This window comes from Phascolarctos cinereus, unplaced genomic scaffold, assembly GCF_003287225.1.
Source record: "Phascolarctos cinereus isolate Bilbo 61053 unplaced genomic scaffold, phaCin_HiC Scaffold_2;HRSCAF=192, whole genome shotgun sequence".
Taxonomy (NCBI): Eukaryota; Metazoa; Chordata; class Mammalia; order Diprotodontia; family Phascolarctidae; genus Phascolarctos; species Phascolarctos cinereus.
The window spans coordinates 262749739-262771637 of NW_027555625.1; the positions used below are offsets into that span (position 1 = coordinate 262749739).

At 41.3% G+C, this 21899-nt stretch overlaps 1 protein-coding gene across 2 annotated transcripts in view; it reads left to right on the forward strand.

The window, feature by feature from the left end:
- CCDC180 (coiled-coil domain containing 180) overlaps positions 1 to 21899 on the forward strand; it is a 132199-nt gene that overhangs the window by 93215 nt on the left and 17085 nt on the right. For both annotated transcript variants that reach the window (XM_020981993.2, XM_020981992.2), the window contains exons 30-35: positions 2569 to 2643; positions 2807 to 2873; positions 4348 to 4489; positions 6430 to 6590; positions 18040 to 18177; positions 20020 to 20131. In XM_020981993.2, coding sequence (XP_020837652.1) covers positions 2569 to 2643; positions 2807 to 2873; positions 4348 to 4489; positions 6430 to 6590; positions 18040 to 18177; positions 20020 to 20131 — 695 coding nt within the window. The remainder of the gene's footprint in view (positions 1 to 2568; positions 2644 to 2806; positions 2874 to 4347; positions 4490 to 6429; positions 6591 to 18039; positions 18178 to 20019; positions 20132 to 21899) is intronic.

Consider the following 21899-nt stretch of genomic DNA (forward strand, 5'->3'; position numbering starts at 1 on the left):
CTTCCAGGGTGGAAGCACCCTGGGGGACATGTGGTAACTGCTCTCTTGGTTTACTCTCTAGTCTTTACCTTTACCTAGGAAGAGGTCCTGGTCCCCCTGCAGCCACAAGTGCTGCTCCTGGCCCTGGAAATGCGACCAAGGTCTCTGTTCCCTTGTGCCCAATCGCAAGTGCTTCTCTCTTCCTGGAATGGTGACCCAGAACTACTTAGGGGCAATAGAGTTTCCAATCAGTGGTAGCTGCATCCAGTGCCAACGAAGGATCCCCTGTAATCTCTTTCTGGCCAGTTGTCTGACTCTTCTATGTGTCTGGGCTGAGAACTCCCCAAGCTGCTTCTGCTGCTTTTGCAGCTGCCTCCAAGGCCCACCACTGATGCTCCTGCCAAGTTCGTGCCTGTGCCCACTCTGGTTTTGCAGACCTTTCCTACAACTACTAAGTTGTCTTAGGCTGGAAAAAAAAATCTCCTTCTGACCTTTTGTTGGCTCTGCTGCCAAAGTTTGATATGAGGCATTATTTTAAAGTTGTTTGGAGGGGAATGTTGAGAGAATTCAGCTGGCTCCTGGCCTGTATGCCCCATATACTTCTTTACTTCAGTTGTACCCCTACATTTAGCTAGCAGACAGATGAATACTCGTGGTTACAAGGGGGGCTGGTTGATAGTGTGTGGTCACCCTGGCCAAATTAAGGGCATGTCCTACTAATGGTAGTTGTGCTGTGCTGTCTTTGTCTAAAGAGAACAGTTAGTCTAGGACACTAATGCACTGCTGATGGAGCTGTGAACTGATCTAAGCATTCTGGAGAACAATTTAGAACTATGCCCAAAGGTCTATAAAACTGTTCATACCTTTTGATCCAGCAAAAGAAAAAGCAAAAAAGATGCATACGCACAAAAATATTTGTAGCAGCTCTTTTTATGGGGGCCAAGAATTAGAAATTAAGAGGATATTCATTAATTGGGGAATGGCTGAACAAGTTGTGGTATATGATTGTGGTGGAATATTATTGTGCTATAAGAAATGATGAGTAGAAAAACTTAGGAAGATGTATGTGAACTGATGCAAAATGAAATGAACAGAACCAGGAGAACATTGTATACAATGACAGCAATATTGTAAGATGATCGATTGTGAATAACTTAGCTCTTCTCAGCAATACAATGATCCAAGATAATTCCAAAGAATTCATGATGAAAAAGTGCTATCCACCTCCAAAGAGGAACTGATGAACTCTGAGTGCACATTGAAGTATAATTTTCTCGCTTTTTTTTTTGCCTTTTTTTTGCGCAAAATGGCTAATATGGAAATATGTTTTGTATGATTTCACATGTATAGTTATGTATTGGTTGCTTTCTCATTGTGGGTAGAAGATGGGTGGGATGGAGGGAGAGAATCTGGAATTCAATTTATTTTTTCATGAGGCAATTGAGGTTAAGTGACTTGCCCAGAGTCACATAGCTAGTGAGTATTAGATGTCTGAGGTTGGATTTGAACTCAGGTCCTCCTGTCTCCAGGGCCAGTGCTCTATCCACTGTGCCACCTAGCTGCCCCTCAAAATTTTTTTTAAAAGAATGTTTTAAATAAATAAATATATGTATATATATGTATATACACATATACACATATATGTGTATATACACACATATATACATCAATATATGTAAATATATGTATATATGAGTATATTAAGTGTTTAGATATATTAGAACTACGCAATCCTGGCATTATTAGCAACACATTTTGACCAACTGAGCTAATCAGCCCCTCTCAGGAAAACTGCTGCCTGACACAAAAGGAAGGGTTGTATTTATTCTCATTACTGAATGCTTTATCTTCATTTTTTAACATGTATTGCTATAGTCAATACACTCATTTAGATCTGTGAGTCCAATACATGATATTTTTAAAACAAACCAAAAAAATCCCCTTAAACTCCTGGTAGAAATTTTTGCACTGAATTATAATTAATTCTATTGTCCTTTACTTTGTAGAAAGTTGATACAAGAAGTGTTCCTTTAATTAGCATTTCTCTTTCTTTTGTGCAAACATTCAGAAACCCACCGCATAAAGTCTCGCTTGCGTTATTTCCAGAAAAAACTCTCTACAGAGAAAAACATCTGCTTTCTTATGTCAGATGAAACCCATCATATTGCCCCTGCCCCCTAACCTCCTGCATTATTTTGGCTTCAGCTGCCCAAAAGCTTTACTTCCCAATTCGCTGTCCACATATTGCCATCATGCTTATTAATTCCAAAGCCTAGAAGTATCAAGTGTTGCTCTTTCCAACTTTATGTTTCATCTTGGGCTGATTCCACATGCAGGCCCTTTTCAAAATGGGCCAGGGATGAAAATTTAAATAAATTAGAAACTACAGGAGGTATTTAGGATTTTCAGTACTACATTTGGTTGTAAGCCATCATTATGCAAACAGAAAATAGCTTCATAGTTCCCTAGCTGATACATCAAAAGGAAAAGTATCCTTACCCCAGAGAAAGTCAGTTATTGGTTTGTTTGGTTTTTTTCCCCCAATAATGGGACTTTTCTGAATGCAATGAAGTGTCTGTGTCTTTTCAGTGGCCTACGATATTCCCGGCCAAACCGACAAGACAAGAAGTATCAGGTCTTTGGGGAGAAGCCTGCACGTTCTGAGTAAGGCAGCTTTCGTTTCAATCCCATAAATATACTTTATTTTACCATTACTGGGGGTGTGGCAATTGAGCACTTAAAAGTTTGGTTTGATTTAATTTGTGGGATAAGTACCAATATGTATAATGCAAGTCTTTTCAGCCATCTTCCTTCTGTTTGGTTTCAGTCATTTTAAAGGCATCATCCATTTACTTCTCTGGGAAGGCAATGACACTTTGCTTTCAGTAGCAGAGGTAAGGAATTCTAACTCCTATCACATCTTGGATTTTACCGGCTCTGTGCGCAAGAAAGACATGGTCCAAGTTCCAACAGGTTTCCACCATAGAATTTCAGAGAAATCAGAGGCTATTGGAGCTAAAAAGCAACTTAAAATATAGAATGTTGGAACTGAAAGGAACTTAAGGTTAGAGATCATCAGAACACAAAAACACCTTACACAGTGTCCATTGTAACCTCCTTATTTGACAGACTTGGAGAGGCTATGGTAGCGAAGGTGCATCCGTGGGGGGGACAATACTACAGCCTAAGTCTCCTGATACTTTTTTTTTTTACTAGGCAATGGGTTTAAGTGACTTGCCCAGGGTCACACAACTAGTAAGTGTCAAGTGTCTGAGGTCAGATTTGAAGTCAGGTCCTCCTGACTCCAGGGCCAGTGCTCTATCCACTGTGCCACCTAGCAGCCTCTCTCTGCTGATTTTTAATAAGGTGTCTTTCCCCCTACATCAGCAGCTCTCAAATGTTTTGGTCTCAGGACCCCTTTACACTCTTGAAAATTATTGAGGACTCAGGGGCAGCTAGATGGTACAGTGCATAGACCTCCAGTCTTGGAGTCAGGAGGACCCGAGTTTGAATCCGACCTCAGACATTTGATACTTACTAGCTGTGTGACCCTGGACAAGTCACTTAACCCTGATTGCCTCACCAAAAAAGCAAGAAAAAATAAAATTATTGAGGATTCACAAAGAACTTTTGTTTACATATGTTATATGGGCATCTAGATGGTGCAATGGATTGAGCAACTGGAATCAGAAAGACCTGAGTTCAACTGTGGCTTCAGATACTTACTAATTGTCTGACTCTGGGCAAGGAGGACAAATAGGAAAGAGTGGTGTCCTGAAAGCCTAGAGCTGCCTCAAGGCCACACATGAATCCCCCTGGCCTGGAGAGAAGGGAATATAAAGGAGGAGAGAGTGATCAATGGTGTCAAAGGTTGCAGAGAGGTCAGGGAGAGTGAGGATGGAGAAAAGGCCCCAGGATCTGGCAACTAAGAGATCCCTAGTGACTTAGGAGTTAGAGGTTCCAGTGGAATGATAAGGTTGAAAATCAGATTGTAAGGAGGGGTTAAGAAGAGAGTGAGAGGAGAGAAAGTGAAGGCACCCATTGTAGATAGCCTTTCTGAGGAGTTTAGCACATATTAAAATGGAGCTAATAATACACTACCCCTACCTTACATGGTCATTGTAGATCAAATGCTTTGCAGTCTTAGAGTCTTAGGTGAGTTGTTTTATCGTGCTTGGTTTAATCTGGGATTATTCACAAAGATGAATAAAATATGGGCCTTGTCTTTGAGTAACTAACTCACTACCAACTTCTTAACCCGTGAAGCTTCTTAGACAAATCTGACCATTGAGAATTTTTTTTTTATTTTTTATATTTCTACATTTTTTTATTATTATTGAGAGTATTTTTATCTTTATTTTTTTGTAGGATTTTTACCGTAAAGAGAAACATGCTGCCACCAGGCCTGATTACATGCAGGATACCTTTGACCAATGTGCTGAGGTATTTGGGAAGAAACTCATAGACTATGAGAACCAGACAGAGGAATACCATAATGCCTGTCTCATAGGTACTTGGAAAGCTGTTGATTCATCTGCTTCTATAAAATTCCTTCATTCAGTCTCTCAGTGAATATCTATTAAGCTCCAATTATATCTCCAGTTTTATGTAATGCTCCATATTCAGCCTTGGGGGAAAGATACAAAGATAGGCAATAAAGTTGTCCCAATCATGGGGATGGGGGGTTAAGGGCATGGTGCCCCCAGCATCTGGAAAATCCATATAAAAATTTTTCCCCTCCCTTTGTATCAGAAAAGTCTGAATTATTATGGTATTAAAAGGTAAAATATGTTGATATCATACAATTCTATACATATATTTTATATGTTTATGAATTTCTAAACTTTTTCTGTGCTGTCTGCTAGGCTTCACATCTGTGGCTCCCACAAAACTCCCCAAAAATTCACATTTAATTTCTTATGCCAAGCCATGGTACATCAAAACCAGAAGGGGAAAGTCACAATGTGGAAGGGATAACTGTTTATGGTCCCTGCCTTCAAGGAGTTAAAACTAGGTGGAGTGCCCTCTGGGGCTGCTTCAACTCACACTGTCAGGGTGGGTCACCTGGAGGGATGACTTCCACTTCAAGTTTAAGAGATCTTGAGATGGGTCTGCACTTGTAAATCTATAGTTCATGAGCTGCCACCCTGCATGCTTGTCTTTAATAGTCAGTAAACACAAATAGCTCAATGCAAAGTTATACACATAGTAAGGACATCTATACAACATCCCCCTCCATAAAACTGGGTTGGGGGCAGGATATACATAACATTAGTAGAAAGAGTGAGCACAAATTTAGAATATGCTGGGAGTGAGACACACACAACTAACACACATTACCAAGTCAACTCATGCCTCTATTACTGCTAGGCCCCCATGTCCTTTATCTCCTTGGGGTGTCCCATGCTCTTCCCACCTGGACATAGTGTATACTTGGTGGGTCATTCAGCTAAGGCCCTTGACCCTCTCCTCTCCTCCTTCAAAGCTAGTTCTCTCTTAAATCCATGGGCAGCTATCTTCTCAACTGCCGGAGGTCACTTTCCTCGAGGCTTCTTTATAACCTCAATTCTGTATCTGTCTCTCTCTGGGTATGATGTCGCCTACTTAGCTTACTCCACTGCAACATACCATTGCTGACAGAGAGGAGTGGGAAGGAGAATCCTCCTCCTCTTCCCATGCTACCCTCTAATACACTACAAGCTGCAAAGCTGTTTCTAGCCTGAAGTCTTTTAAAGGCAACCAGGCATGTGGTCAATCTTCAGCCAGCCAACGGTCAGATAACTTACCAAATGTGTCAAGGAAACTCCTTCATATTTTGTAAAGCGGTGACAGGGCATAGACACATTAGCTCCTCTTGCTTTCTGTGATTCCTTTGTGAGGGGAGGGGCAAGGAAGGGAACTTGAGGGGAACTGACTCTTCTCCACTACCCAGATATTGAAAATAACTCAAAGAGATCAGTTTAACATGGACAATCCTGAATTTGTACTATAGGGCCTTCAGAGATTCTGTGTCCTTAAGGAAACATTCAGCTTTGGGTTAGGTCAGAAATATATTTCCTATGGAAAATTATGTGGTGTCTTATAAAATGGAAATCTTGAGAATGTGCTATTAAAAGCATAGAAGAAGCAACATGGCATTTCTTGAAAAACTAAACCATCAGTTTATATAGTAGCTATTAGCTACTATTACAACAATCTGTGATAGGAAAACTTGTACTAATTAGTGGGAAGAATTCTCATATTCAGTGACCTTTGACATTTAACCTGAAATGCAGAATCTGTGTAGCTGATTATAGTATCTTTGTGTTAGTGCTCCATATCACACTGTTCTGAAGGAAGGATTTACTTTTTATAATTTTTAAGATACTTGTTGAGAATCACTCTGGGTGTCCTAGTTCATCAGCCATCTGATTAGGCTGTAAACTGTTCTGTCTCCATCCATTCTGACAGAGCTACGGGAACAGCTGATGGAGCTTGAGGAGCAGCTGCCTCATGTGGTTCATCTCATCATGGAAAGCTTTTTCCAGCGACACTGGAAGAGCCTTCAGTCCAGCCAGGCTGAGATCCAGGGACACTTCAAAGAACAGCTTGATCAGTGGATGAAAATGAGGGTGGGTGCCTCAGAGACTTCCAGTCATCCAGATTACCAACATTTCCATGAGTTGTTCTAGACATGGGCCCAGGCATTGATCGTACTTTTTTTTTTACTTTTTAAAAAATATTCTTTTCAAAAATTTTTTTAAATGTTTTTTGGGTATACAATTTTATTTTTTAACGGGCTTTTTTTATTTCTCCTTTTTTAAAAAAAATTATTTTATTAATTTATTTTGATTTATCAACAATCATTTCCATGTGCTTTTGAGTTTAACATTTTTCTCCCCCTTCCTCCCCAAGACAGCACACAATCTGATATATGCTATACATTTACATTCCTATTAAACATATTTTCACATTAATGAAGTTGTAAGTAAAAATTCTCACTAGTGTTTTGCTTTTGACCACCTCAGTCCCTCGCTCCCTTTCCCTTTTCTTCCCCTTTAGCCTACTGCTTCTTCCCTCACTTCTTTTCCCCTCTCCCTTTTCTTTCCCCTTTTCCCTCCTACTGCCTATAGGGCAAGTTAGATTTCTATACCTAACTGATTATGTTATTCCCTTCCTGAGCCAAATCTGATGAGAGTAAAGTTCAAACAATGCTCACCTCCCCCCCCCCCCCCGCTATCATAGGGTTTTGTGTCTTTTCCTGTAATGTAATTTACCCTTGTCTGCCTCCTCCTTTCTCAGTACATTTTCTAAAATCAGACTAATCCACTTACTTGGATCCATTTAACCCACTTGATTAGATTTTTTTTTATCATTACATCAAAGTCAACTAATATCCACCCCCTTTATGTATACTCCTTTAACATGATGTAATAACAATACAGTTCTCAAGAGTTGCAAGTGTCATCTTCCCTTGTAGGGAGGTAAACAGTCCACCCTTATTAACAACATATTGTATCTTTCTGTCCCATTTACCTTTTCATGTCTTTCTTTTTATTTTAATATAAATTTATTTATTTTTAGTTTTCAACATTCACTTCCACAAATTTTTGAGTTCCAAATTTTCACCCCATCTCACCCCTACCCCTACCCCAAGATGGCATGCATTCTGAATATCCCTTCCCCTAGTCTATCCTCTCTTCTATCTCTCCCCTCTTCTCTTATCCCCTTTCCCTTCTATTTTCCTGTAGGGCAGGATAGACTTCTGTACCCCATTTCCTGTGTTTCTTATTTCCCAGTAGCATGTGAAAACTTTTTTTAAACATATGTTTTTAAAACTTTAGGTTTCAAATTTTCTCTCTTCCTCCCTCCCCACCCACCCTCACTGAAAAGGTAAGCAACTCAATATAGGTTGTACATGTGCAGTTATGCAAAACACATCCATAGTAGACACGTTATAAAAAACTAACTCTATTTCCCTTAATCCTATTCTGCCCTCCCATTTATTCTATTCTTTCTTTTGACCCTGTCCCTCCTCAGAAGTATTTACTTCTGATTACCCCCTTTCCCAATCTGCCCTCCTCTCTATCATCCCTCTGCTCTCTTGTCCCCTTCTCCCCCTATTTTCCTGTAGGGTAAGACAGATTTCCATACCCAATTGAATGTTTATATTATTCCCCCCTTAAGCCAAATCCTATGAGAATAAGATTCACTCATTTCCTCTCACCTTCCCCCGTTTCCCCTCCACTGTAAGAGACTTTTCTTTTTTGGTTTTTTTTGTGAGATAATTTACCCCATTCTACCTCTCTCTTTCTTCTTCTCCAAGTATAATACTCTCTCATCCCTTAATTTTATTCTCCAGATATTACCCCTTAATCTTTTTCATGTCTTTCTTAAATCTTGTACTTGAAGATCACATTTTTTGTTGAGCTCTGGTCTTTTTATCAGGAAGGCTTGGAAGTCCCCTATTTCATTGAATATCCATCTCCTCCCTTGAAAAATCATGCTCATTTTTGCAGGGTAGTCGATCCTTGGCTGCAATCCAAGCTCCTTTGCCTCATGGAATATCATGTTCCACGCCCTGTGGCCTTTTAATGTAGAAGCTGCAAGATCCTGTGTAATCCTGACTGTGGTTCCATGATATTTAAATTGTTTCTTTCTGGCTGCCTGCAGCACCTTCTCTTTCATCTGGTAATTTGGAATTTTGCTATGATATTCCTTGGCATTGTCAATTTCGGATGTCTTTGAGGTGGTGACCGGTGTATTCTTTCTATGGTTATTTTACCTTCTGGTTCTAGGACTTCAGGGCAGTTTTCCTTTATGATTTCCTGAAAGATACTCTTTTTTTCATCATGATGTTCAGGTAGTCCAATAATTTTTAAATTGTCTTTCCTGGATTGATTTCCCAGGTTGGTTGTTTTACCGATGAGGTATTTTATGTTTTCATCTATTTTTTCTTTTCTTTTTTTTTTTTCTCTTTAACTGATTCTTGCTCTCTCATAGAGTCATTAGTTTCCATTTGTCCAATTCTAGTTTTTAACAGACTGTTTTCTTCTGTTAGTTTTTGTACTTCTTTCTCCAATTGGCCAATTGTATTTTTAAGGGATTTGTTTTCTTCAGTGTACTTTTTTTCCAGTTTGCTAATTGTGTTTTTTAGGGCCTTGTTTTCTTCAGTTGGCCAATTGTATTTTTTAAGGACTCTTCTATCTCTCTCATTAGGCTTTTAGAATCCTTCTTGAGCTCTTCTAAGAAGGCTTTTTGGGCTTCAGCCAGTTCATATTCCCTTTTGATGTTGCAGATGTGGGTTTGTTGACAATGTTGTCCTCTTCAGAATTTCTCTCTTGGGGAGTTCCGCTTCTGGGAGCCAAGATGGCAGAGTGAAAAGGTAGTCGCTCTCACTCTCCCCTATCAACCTCTGAAAACCCAGAAAATATCAGCCCAGAAAAAAAAACCCCTGGAACACCTGAACTAGAAGAAAAATGAGGAGCAGCAGTACAGTAGCCCAGCAAATGGGTCTCCCAGTGCCTCAGCAAAAACAAGGGGCCCCAGGCAGATAAGTACCCTGCCGCATTCATCTGAAAGGAGGTGAAGAAAACAACCTAAAGGCTTCCTAAAGCCCTGGCCTTGCTGATTCCAACCCAACACCAGGTGAGCTGTAGGAGCCCTGAAGCCTCCAATTGTGAAGAAATCCTGAAGCCCAGGTGGTAAGCAGGCAAACACCAACACCTGGACCCCGAGTGCCTCAGTGAGGGGGGAACCGGTGGAAACCAGCTCAGAAAACCACCAGGAGTCTGGCATCCACTGCAAAGGAATCTCCCGTGCATTAGCAGAAAGAGGGAGACAACACTGCAGGGGCCCCAGGCAGATAAACACCTGCAGCACCCATCTAAAAGGAGCTGAAGAAAGCTAAAGGAAAGGAAAAGCAGGCAACCTAGAATTGCCTGAAAGTTCCAGCCTTGCTGATTCCAGCCCAACACAAGGTAAGCTGCCAGAAACCTACAGCCTCCAATTCCCAGCATAAGAGGCCCCAGCACACAAAGCCAGTGACCAAGACCTAGGCTCCCAACACAAGAAGCTTGGGTCAGTACCCTCTGTTCCCCAGCAGGAGAGCTCAATCTCTTTAAAGGCCAGGGAATAAAGAAACACCATGAGTAAAAAGAAACGTACCATAGATTCATATTATGAGAAGAGTGAAGATCAAGACAGAAATTCTGAAGAGGACAACATTGTCAACAAACCCACATCTGCAACAACAAAAGGGAATATGAACTGGTCTGAAGCCCAAAAAGCCTTCTTAGAAGAGCTCAAGAAGGATTTTAATAGTCAAATGAGAGAGGTGAAAGAGTCCTTCAAAAATACAATTGGCCAATTGGAAAAAAAATACACTGAAGAAAACAAGTCCCTAAAAAACACAATTGGCCAGTTGAAGAAGGAAGTACAAAAACTAACAGAAGAAAACAATCTGTTAAAAACTAGAATTGGACAAATGGAAACTAATGTCTCTATGAGAGAGCAAGAATCAGTCAAACAGAAACAAAAAAATGAAAAAATAGATGAAAATGTAAAATACCTCATCAGTAAAACAACCGACCTGGAAAATCGACTCAGGAGAGACAATTTAAAAATTATTGGACTACCTGAAAATCATGATGAAAAAAAGAGCCTGGACAGTATCTTTCAGGAAATCATAAAAAACTGCCCAGAAGTCCTAGAACCAGAAGGGAAAATAACCATAGAAAGAATCCACTGATCACCACCTGAAAGAGATCCCAAATTGACAATGCCAAGAATATAATAGCAAAATTCCAAAATTACCAGATGAAAGAGAAGGTGCTGCAAGCAGCCAGAAAGAAAAATTTAAATATCATGGAACCACAGTCAGGATTACACAGGACCTTGCAGCTTCTACATTAAAAGACCAGGGCATGGAACATGATATTCCATAAGACAAAGGAGCTTGGAATGCAGCCAAGGATCAATTACCCAGCAAAAATGAGCATCATTTTTCAAGGGAGGAGGTGGATATTCAACGAAATAGGAGACTTCCAAACTTTCCTGATAAAAAGACCAGAGCTCAACAAAAAATTTGATCTTCAAGTACAGGACTCAAGAAAGACATAAAAAGGTAAATGGGACAGAAGATACAATATGTTGTTAATGGGGGGGGCTGTTTAAACCCCTACAAAGGAATATGAGACTTGCAACCCTTGAGAACTGTATTGTTATTACACCTTGTTAAAGGAGTATACATAAAGAGGTGGATATTAGTTGACTTTGATGTAATGATAAAAAAAATCTAATCAAGTGGGTTAAATGGATCCAAATAAGTGGATCAATCTGATCTTAGAAAATGTACTGAGAAAGGAGGAGGCAGACAAGGGTAAATTACATTACAGGAAAAGACACAAAATCCTATTACAGCAGGGGGGGGAGCATTGTTTGAACCTTACTCTCATCAGATTTGGCTCAAGAAGGGCATAATATAATCAGTTAGGTATAGAAATCTAACTTGCCCTATAGGCAGTAGGAGGGAAAAGGGGAAAGAAAAGGGAGGGGGAAAGAAGGGAGGGAAGCAGCAGTAAGACTAAAGGGGAAGAAAAGGGAAAGGGATAATAAAAGGGGGAAGGGACTGAAGGAGGCAGTGGTCAAAAGCAAAACACTAGTGAAGGGGAGAAAGGAAAAAGAGAAAGAAAAGCATAAACAGAATTTCTCTCTTGATCTTCACTCTTCTCATAATATGAATCTATGGTACATTTCTTTTTACTCATGGTTTCTTTATTCCCTGGCCTCTAAAGAGATTGAGCTCTCCTGCTGGGGAACAGAGGGCACTGACCCAAGCTTCTTGTATTGGAAGCCTAGGTCTTGGTCACTGGCTTTGTGTGCTGGTACCTCTTATGTTGGCAACTGGAGGCTGTAGGGTTCTGGCAGTTTACCTTGTGTTGGTCTGGAATCAGCAAAGCTGGAACTTTCAGGCAATTCTAGGTTGCCTGCTTTTCCTTTCCTTTAGCTTTCTTCAGCTTCTTTTAGATGGGTGCTGCAGGGTGTTTATCTGCCTGGGGCCCCTTGCAATGCTGCCTGCCTCCTTTCTGCTAATGCACTGGGAGATTCCTTTTCGGTAGAGTGCTGAGGCACCTGCTGGTTTTCTCAGCTGGTCTGCATTGGTTTCCCCACCCTCACTGAGGCACTCGGAGGTCCAGGTGTTGGTGTTTGCCTGCTGTACCACCTGGGCTTCAGGATCTCCTCCTGGTTGACAGTTGGAGGCTGTAGGGTTCTGACAGCTTACCTGGTGTTGGGTTGGAATCAGCAAGGCTGGGACTTTAGGAAGACTCTAGGCTGCTTTCTTCAGCTCATTTCAGATAAATGCTGCAGGGTACTTATCCGCCTGGGGCCCTTTGTAGTGCTGCTTCCTTAATTTTTGCTGAGGTACTGGGAGAATTGTTTGCTGGGCTGCTGCACTGCTGCTCCCCGTCTTTCTTCTAGTTCAGCTGTTTCAGGTTTTTTTTTTTTTTCTGGGGTGACATTTTCTGGGTTTTCAAAGGTTGATTGGGGAGGGTGAGAGCGGCTACCTTTTTACTCCACCATCTTGGCTCCCAGAAGCAGAAGTCTGATTGTACTTGTTAAACAGTCCATCTTTTTGCCCTTGGAAACTAAGGTGCTTGCTTGTAACATCATAACACAAATTTGTAACACACCTTTTTTTTCTCTCCAGAAAGCATAGGCTTGCCTTGAATTTTCCATGTTTTCTTTTCTCAAATCAGAATGTTCTAGGTGTGATGACCATTAGACTATGAGCTCCTTGAGAGTTCTTTTGCCCTTTTTTATCCTCAGAATTTAGCACAGTTCCTGGTACATAGCAGGGGCTTAATAAATGCTTATTGGCCTAGAGAAAGCATTTCTTTGTAGAGAAACATCATGGAGTAGTGGACAGAGCACTGGACATGGAGGCAAGAAGACCTGGGTTCAAACCCAACTCAGAAACGTCATCTGTACCCCTGAGCGAGTCATTTAGTTCTCTGAGCCTCAGTTTCCTCATAGGTAAAATGAGGAATTTGGACTTGATCCCTTTAAGCTTCCTTTCTCTAAATCTAAGATCTTCTGACCTTCTATCTACCAGGCAGGTCCTCATCCAGGATAGAATTTTCCATTAGCAAGACTTTTCTAGGAGCAACTCATTAAGAAATGCAAACATATATTATACTCTCATCCCAAAAGCATAAGAGTGATGCCCTCAAGGGCTTTTTAAAAAAATAAATATCAGACTTACCATGACCTGAAACCAGTGACCAAACGTGGCCAACAGGAGAGAAATCATAATGGTAAAGAGATTAGAGGGCAGTTGACTGCTAACCAGAGTAAGATCTTTGGACTGTGGAAGATTTTACCACAAGAGGCAATAAAAATCAGCAGTGGGTCTTTGGGAAGAAGGGGCAGATTTCATCAGAACGAGGTTGGTGCTTTTGTTTGCTCCTTTGGACCCCCTCACCCATTCTTTGGGAATGGTATACTGAGTGTGACCTTTTGCCCTAGAACTGGACTGCTCTAGAGCATTTTATATACCTAGAAGAGCAAAAATGGAGAGAGCCTGAGGTGAGGAGGAGAACTAGCAGCCAGCTTCCAACCTCAGCAGCTGCACAGAAATGGGCCTGGGCAGGACTGGGGGTCAGTAAGGTGGTTTTATTATTCCTTTTTAGATAATAGGTCCCAGCATCCATGGCCCAAATAGACAATTTCCCATGAATTATGTTTGAAAACAACTTCTACTGCATAGTCACAGTGAGATATGGGGATGATGTAATGTACACCTGTGCTATGCTAGGTCATGACCATATTGCTAAAGTTAAACTTGTGAGTCCATTGTTGGCAATTTGCCTTCTTTGTTGGTTGCCCTATAAATCAAGTGGGCACTGGTCAGTAAGTGGGGAACCCATTTTGGGATTTTAGTAATGCATAGAGGAATGCATGTTCCTGCCTCAACTGGCTGCCATTGAGGCTTAAGGGGATTTAGGGGAGTACACAGCTGGAATGAGCCTGTCTCAACTGACTCCATTGAGACATAGGGGTAGCTGCCCCCTCTTCTCACAGGCCCCTGTGAGAAGGGTGATTAGGGAATACTGTAGGTGTTGGTACTCCCATTATCAGCAACTCTTTTGAGAAGACTAGACTGGAATAAAGTAAGCTTATTTAACCCCACCGAAGCTTGTCTTCCTGTACTTCTGGATGCCCAGATCAAGAGTGAACTTGTTAGAGGCTGGAGTCCCAAAACTCCAGTGCCTCCTGTATTGTTACTTGTGTTACATTGGGAAACCATGCAAATGGATTTTTTCACCTCTGTCTTCTGTTAGTCCATCAACTTCAGTTTCCTTTCCAGCACTTTCAGCCCTTTGAAAGAGCTATCAGAATATGCTCCCCCTCCCTACACCTTATCCTGATGCAAGGTTTCCCTTGGCAATGTTTTCTGTTGTATTTTTCCTAAATCTTACTTCTCCTAAGGCCCATTCTTTAGGTCAGAGATTCTTCACCTGGGGTCCATGAACTTTTTTGTTTTTTAATTTGATAGCTGGTTTTTAAATATAATTGGCTTAATTTGTATTATATTTTATACATTTAAAATTTATTTTGGGAAGAGTCTGTGGGTTTTGCTAGACTAATAAAAGGGGAAGGGGAAGGGAATAGGCATTTACATAGAGCCTACTATGGGAAAAGCATTTTACAAATGTTTATGAGGATTTTTTGCTCCTCAAAGCAACTCTGCGAGGTAGGTGTTGTTATTATTTCCATTTTGTTTCTGAGGAAACTGAGGCAAATAGAGATTAAGTGACTTGCCTAGGGCCTTACAGACTGTAAAATGTCTAAGACCAGATTTGAAATCAGATCTTCCTGACCCCAAGCCCAATGCTCTATCCACTACCACTTAGCTGGCCCCAAGGGAGCCATAACACAAAGCAGGTTAAGAACCCCTAGAACTTGAGAGGAACTGATAAATGATTTCCCAGTGAGAGGTTAAGGTTACCTCTCCTAGGTAATAGATTTACATTTTAAACGGGGCCTTCTATCCCTTAATCCAAAGGAGAAAAGGAAGGGAGAAAACATTAGGCCTTTCACTGCCTACCATATTCTCGGTTGTTCCCAAGGTGAGAATACCAAGAATGGTACTACTGCCTTGGATAATGAGTGCTCTTGCCAACTGGCTGACTCCATGTCATGTCATCAGACAGATAGATGGTTGTCTGAAGTTATGCCCTATGTCTTCCAGGTGTGGATGAGTTCCTCTGCCTGACCAAGGCTGATTACTTTAGCCACTGACCTAAAAAAAGGATTGGCTTTTTTTGTTTCCACTTCCCAGCCCACCCAGAGAGTAAGGTTTTATCCTTGTCTTCCTATAATATCATCTCTTTATTGAGGTCAAATGGCACGAGTCAAAGAAGATGCTTGGCCTCAGTAACTAGCACCTGAGACCTACATGTTCTAAGCCCCTATTTATTTGCATGCCCATGAAATGAATGAGAGGGGTTTACCTGGAACCCCTAAAGCCCCTCTAAGCATTGCATATAGGTGGCTGCCTATTCTGCATATCATCCAGGTTGTTGTTCAATAGTTTTTCAGCTGCATCTGACTTTTTGTGATCCCCCTTTGGGGTTTTCTTGGCAGAGATACTGGAGTAGTTTGCCATTTCCTTCTTTTCTTTCTTTCTTTTTTTTTGTGAGGCAATTGGGGTTAACTGACTTGCCCAGGGTCATACAGCTAGTGAGAATCATGTGTCTGAGTCCGGATTTGAACTCAGGTCCTTCTGACTCCAAGGCCGGTGCTCTATCCACTATGCCACCTACCTGCCCCTGCCATTTCCTTCTCTAGCTCATTTTACAGATGAGGAAACTGAGGCAAACAGGGTTAAGTGACTTGCCCAGGGTCACACAGCTAATAAGTGTCTGAGACCAGATTTGAACTCAGAAGGAGGAGTCTTTCTGACTCCAGGTCCATGAACTCCATCCATTGAGTGACCTAGCTGCCCTACTATGTACCCAAGGATTTTTCTGTCTATGGATCATCTGTGTTTCTTTTTCCTTCCCCCTCTCACTCAAAATTTTTAGGGAGAACAGACCAAAACTCCATTCCCGGCCTACCTTTGCAGGAGTTTTTGAGCTACCTGTGAATTTTGTCAGAGGCTTAGCTAGGGTGGGATGGCTAACTGTGACACAGTCTTGAAAGGAAAACAGAGCACCCTTCCCCATCTGGATGGCTTTCCAGCTATCCTAAAGACACAGGACCACAGGATCTGGAGTTAGCTAAAACAGGCATCATAGAGGTCTTATCGAGCCTTCTCATTTTTACAGATGAGGAAGCCAAGACCCAGAGGGGTTAAGTGAGTTGCCCAAGATAACACTGAGTCAGGATTTAAATCTCTGACTCCACATTCAATGTTCTTTCCACTGCAAGACAGAGAATGCCTTAAAATTTGTCTCAGGCATTGAAATTCTTAGCTCCTCCATTGTTTGTTTATGTTGAATAATCCTAGAGTTCTTTGAAATCATGTTTATTAGGCCCAATCAACAACCTACCTAGAAGTCTGGTCACTGTTATCACACCCATGCTAAAGATGAGTCAACCAGTCAGTCTGGGAGGGATTGCCAAGCTGTGTCCATTGACACAGAGATGTTCAAGTTCACAGGATAGAAAGAGAAACGTTGGCCCTGGGTAAATTGCAGTAGGACAAGAGCGTTCATCCCAGCAATCTGACTGCCTCACAGTTAGGATTCCTTGGTTCCACAGTTGCTCTGGGTAATAATTAGTTTTCAGACAAAAGTCCTGGAAAGGCTGACACACCAAACCAAAAGAAGGCAAAATGACATAGTAAAAAGAGTTATCCCAAGGAAGTTACTGACCCTCTCAGGGCCTCTGTTTTCTCACCTACACAATGAGGGGGTTGGTATTTCTAATGTATCTAGTCCTTGAAAAGGGGAGAAATATCAGAGATATATAGTAAAGGAAAATTCAACTCAACAAATATTTATTAAGCACCTACTATGCACCAACATCACTTGAAACTAGTTCAATAAAGACAACAGTGGTCTCAGAACTGAACCTTCATTTCCTTTTGGTATTTCAAACATATCTAGTACTTGAAAAGGGGGAGAAATATAAGGGATATGTCATAAAGGAAAATTCAATTCAGCAAATACTTATTAAGCACCTACTCTGTGCTAAGGTATTATGCTAAGTGCTAGGGATACAAAGGACCCCACTCCCCTCAAAAAAAAAAATCCCTGTCCTTAATGAGTTTGCATTAATTTGGTGGCTGTTGCCACCAGGATCAAATGTAAAGTCCTCTGACATTAAAAGCTCTTTGTAATCTGCCCCTTCTTACCTTTCCTGTCCTCTTAAATTATATTCCTCTCCACCCACCCTACAATACAGCTTTATTGGTTTTCTCAGGTAGCACATTTCATCTCTCTGTGCTTGGAATGCTCTTCCTCCCAACCTCTAACCTTTAGAATCCCTGGCCCTCCTCTACCACTCACCTAAAGGCTCCCATCTTCCAGGAGGCCTTTGTAGTCCCACCAACTGCAATTAGCATCCCCCACCCGCCCAAGGGGATCTTCCATCTATTCTGTATCTATCCTTTATGTACCAATTTATAAATGCTGTATCCTCCAGTAGAATACATGTCCCTTGAGGACAGGGACTGCTTTTACTTTTTAATTTAAAAAAAATCCCTAGGGCACAGTTGCTGGCATATAATAGGTGCTTTTAATAACTACTTTGTTGATTGATTCATTAGTGGGTAATTCCACTCTCTAGTTCTAAGTGGGTACAAATTATGATCCTACAGTATACATATCCCCTTCCCATTCTTTTTCTGTTCCTTTTCTAACCATTCCTTTTCCTTTAAACCCCTACCTCCCCCCACCACAAGGCTTATAGGGGCTCAGTTTGTATTTGAGAAGGGGTATGTACTGGGAAGCATAGGTTGATGGGGAAAAGGAGAATGCTGTTCAATACCTTACTATCCTCTACCTTAAGCCCTGCTCATGTTATTTATATATTGCTTATCTAACTGTTTGTTTGTTTGTTTGTGGTTGGAAGGATGAAAATAACCAACAGCTACACCCAGACCTCGGGCACCCAAATAACTCCACAGTTATGGATTCTCTGTGCCAAAGGGAAGAAAAGAGGCAGAAAGACCAAGATACTGGGATTTTAGCCATTTCAGATAAACTAGAGGTATGAGACTTGGTCATGTTTATTACATGTAGTATTCCTAGAACCTCCAGGTAGTATTTCCTAGATCATTTGATGACAGCATGATTGCTGTCCTTAATGGCAGCCTTAATAATTAGGAATGTCCCTTTCTCCTGCCCCCAAACATCCTCACTTTCCTCAGCAACTCACTTTGGGCCTGTAATTTGTAGATTTGTTTATATATATATTTGTGTGTATGTATATATTATATATACACACACATATACATATATAATATATACATACATTTATGTATATGTCTTTTTTTCCCCCAAGATTTTAAAGATTTTCAGTATGACCATTTCAAGGTTCTAAACTTTTTTTGAAAGGCAGGTTGCAATACCAGAGCCAGCCCTGAAGTCAAATCCAGCCACTAACATATAGTGACTTGTAGTCTACCCAAAGGTCCACCTACTTTGGAGTGCCCTGAGAGATGCTGTATGGATACTTCTCCATCCCCTTAGGGTAGGGTTACCTAATCAGTGTAACAGGACCCAAGCTTCCCGGTCCCTTATCATCAACCCCTCTAGCCACCTGTCTCGATGGAGCTAATTTTAGTATCAGGCCTGGCCACAACTAAGCCCCCTGACTAAAAGTCAGGGAAAGAAGTGACCACTTTGACCCTGTTTTGGCACCTATCTAAATCCTCCCAGAAGACCAAATCTCTGACACCACTCTGTATCTGAGAGTGGCCCATGCTAGTTACCTAACCAAGCTATTCCTGGTCACAAGTATGTGCTGAATAAACTTCTTTGTTTTACCTGCCTCCTGCTTTCACAGTGCCTGTAGGGATCAGCACAACTGGAGATGGCCTTAGAGCCACTTCCTAATGGCCCAAGGGAATTCTCATCCACATACGTGCTTAACCTCTGGCACTACATCAGGACACCCTGGACAAGTGTCTAAAACTCCCTGCAGCCACTTCTACTCCCAAGAGTTATCTAGGGAGTGGAGAGAATATGGGCTCAGGATGGGTACATGTCCTGTTTGTCCTAAGGAGAAGGATTTCCTGTTTCTCTACTACCTGGACCAGGACAAAGGGCTTCCATGTTCTTCAGTTCCTCTTTACCCTGACCTCATAAGTCCAATCACCTGGACTTAGCTGTATGACCAGTGACAAGCTATTTCACTTCTCTTAAAGTGCCCCCAGGAGATTCTGACACTGAAATGAGTACTTGCATTGGTAGAAGGAGCTTCCTTTTGGGGAGTTCCCCATATCATTGAAATCACAGGTCCAACTCTACCCTCCTCCACTTTGCTTTGATGTTTGTCCTTCATTCTCAAAGAGGACCTTGACATCAGGGAGGTGATGCCATGACATGCAAGTGAATTGCATTTAAGTGAGGGAGGGCTGTGTAAAGTCGCCAGCCTCATTTTCCCCTCCCGAGCCATCTGGGTCCATTGGCCAGATAGGGATCAACACAACTGGAGATGGCCCAGGATGCAGTGGGAGACCTCGGCCTTTTCAAGCTAAGGCCTTTAACAGTTCTCAGGTTTACTGAGGCAACCCCCATTCACTGATAAAGGCTTAATAAGAAATGAGGCCAAGAATGGCCTCTTTACCTCATTAAAAAAAAAATCTATATGTGAGGGGAAGATCCTCAGGGTTTCTGGCCATGTTATCTTCTGCATGAATCACGACATCATTTTATTAACCCTCAATAGATCTAGCTCATGTCCTCACTCTCTTCCTCTTCCCTCCCAGACAAAAATAATAAATAAAATGCTTACAACCCACTAGCAACGACATGTCTTCAGATGCACGGAAGTAAGCACCTTCCTATTCTGTTAGATCGAGCCTGATCAGTTCCACATTCTCTCTAGGAATGTGCCAAGAAATCTGCCCGGAAATTTATAAGCTCTTTGACCCTCTTGACTGAGAAATTCCTTCAGCAGCTGGATGAAATCCCCACAGTTGAGGATATCCAAGAAGCAAGTAAGGGGCTCTTCTCTGTAACTATAGTTGCAAGTGATTCAAGTTTCTAGGGTAAAGGGGAGGAGGGTGGGATGGGAAGTGTTGGGGTTTTTTTTTTCATTCGTTTCTTAATCTTGCTCTCCTTTAATGTTGACACGAGCTGCCACCAAATTTTTTCCAGTTTTAAAAAATATAATATAAATATATCTAAAACTGGAAATATAAATTGACGGGGTTGGGTAAGGATGAAGAGTAGTGAGGGAAATTTCAATTCAGCAAATATTAAGCACCTCCAGAGGGCCATTTCTAAAACATTTGTCATAGATGTTTAACTCAAGACTGTTTAAATCTGGTATCACAAGTACAGTGAAAGGAAGTCCATAAGAAACCAGCAAGAGCTGTGTGTCAAATTACAGAAATCCCAGTGCTGGAAGACCCCTTAGAACAGAGAATATCAGAGCTAGAAGAGATATCAGAGATGGAAAAGACCTTAGAGACCAACCTGTCTAATTTTAAAGTTAGGGAAACTGAGGCCAAGCAAAAGGAAGAGATGTGCCCAATTTCCTATGGAATTTTTAGCAGATCTGACAGTATAAGAACCTAGGTTTCTCCAATCCCAGTCCAGGAAACTTTGCACTACTTCTCTCATAAAGAGAAAAATAGGGACAGCTAGGTGGCACAGTGGATAGAGCACTGGCCCTGGAGTCAGAAGGACCTGAGTTCAAATCTGGCCTCAGACATATAACACTCACTAGCTGTGTGACTCTGGGCAAGTCACTTAACCCCAATTGCCTAGCCAAAAAAAAAAAAAAGAAAGAAAGAAAAATAGAACTCAGTCAAAGAGGCTGACTAATAAAAAGGAGACACTCCCTAAGGACAGAGAATCCCTCTGGCTTGGCTCCTCTTTCTTGGAGTCTGGTGTTTGACTTGAAATTCCTCTTCTCCTTGACAATTGCTCCTCTTGTTATCAGGCACCCTTCCTAGTCAAGAGGCTTAAGTAAGACAGTCCTTTTATTTCAGATATCGAGCACCTGAAGTCTATGAAATAATTCTCTCATTTCCCCTAAAAGTGGAAGAAGAAAAAAAACCTCCATATACTGTGATAGTCATCATCGGGTGAAAGGGAGGGAACAAGCATTTATTAAGCACCTGCTGTGTGCTTTACAAATATTCTCATTTGATTCTCACAATAACCCTGGGAGGTCGGTGCTATTATTATTCCTGTTTTAAAGTTGAGGAAACTGAAGCAGACAAAAGGTAAGTGACTTGCCCAGAGTATCTGGCACTGGAAAGGATCTTTTTTTTTTTAATTTAAATCCATTTTAAAGTTTAGGGATTTTAATAGAACTGAGTTTATGAAGCTGAGAGGGATAGTTACTATGTTGTATAACAGTGCCAGAATCCAAAAAGATCCAGATCCCAGTAGGCCATTAATAAGATGAAATCAAATAGGGACAAATGTGAAGTATTGAATTTAGGTTCATAAAATCTCCTTCACATGTGCAGAACTGCTCAGTAGCAGCTCATGAGGAAAGGCCATGAGGTTTGAGTTAAGTTAGCTAAAGATTCCCAAAGCATGGCATCCAGATGATTCTGCATTGGTCTGATCACATTTGGATACATCTCCTAATAGGAAGAAAAGTTGAAGAGCTGAGATAGCCAGGGGCCTAGTGAATGGTCTTCTAATATATAAAGGGCACCCATGTGAAAGAGAGACTTAAGTTCTTTCTGCTCATTTGGAGGTACAAGGCATCATACCCTTTCATAAGTGTAAGTAAGGTCAACAGAG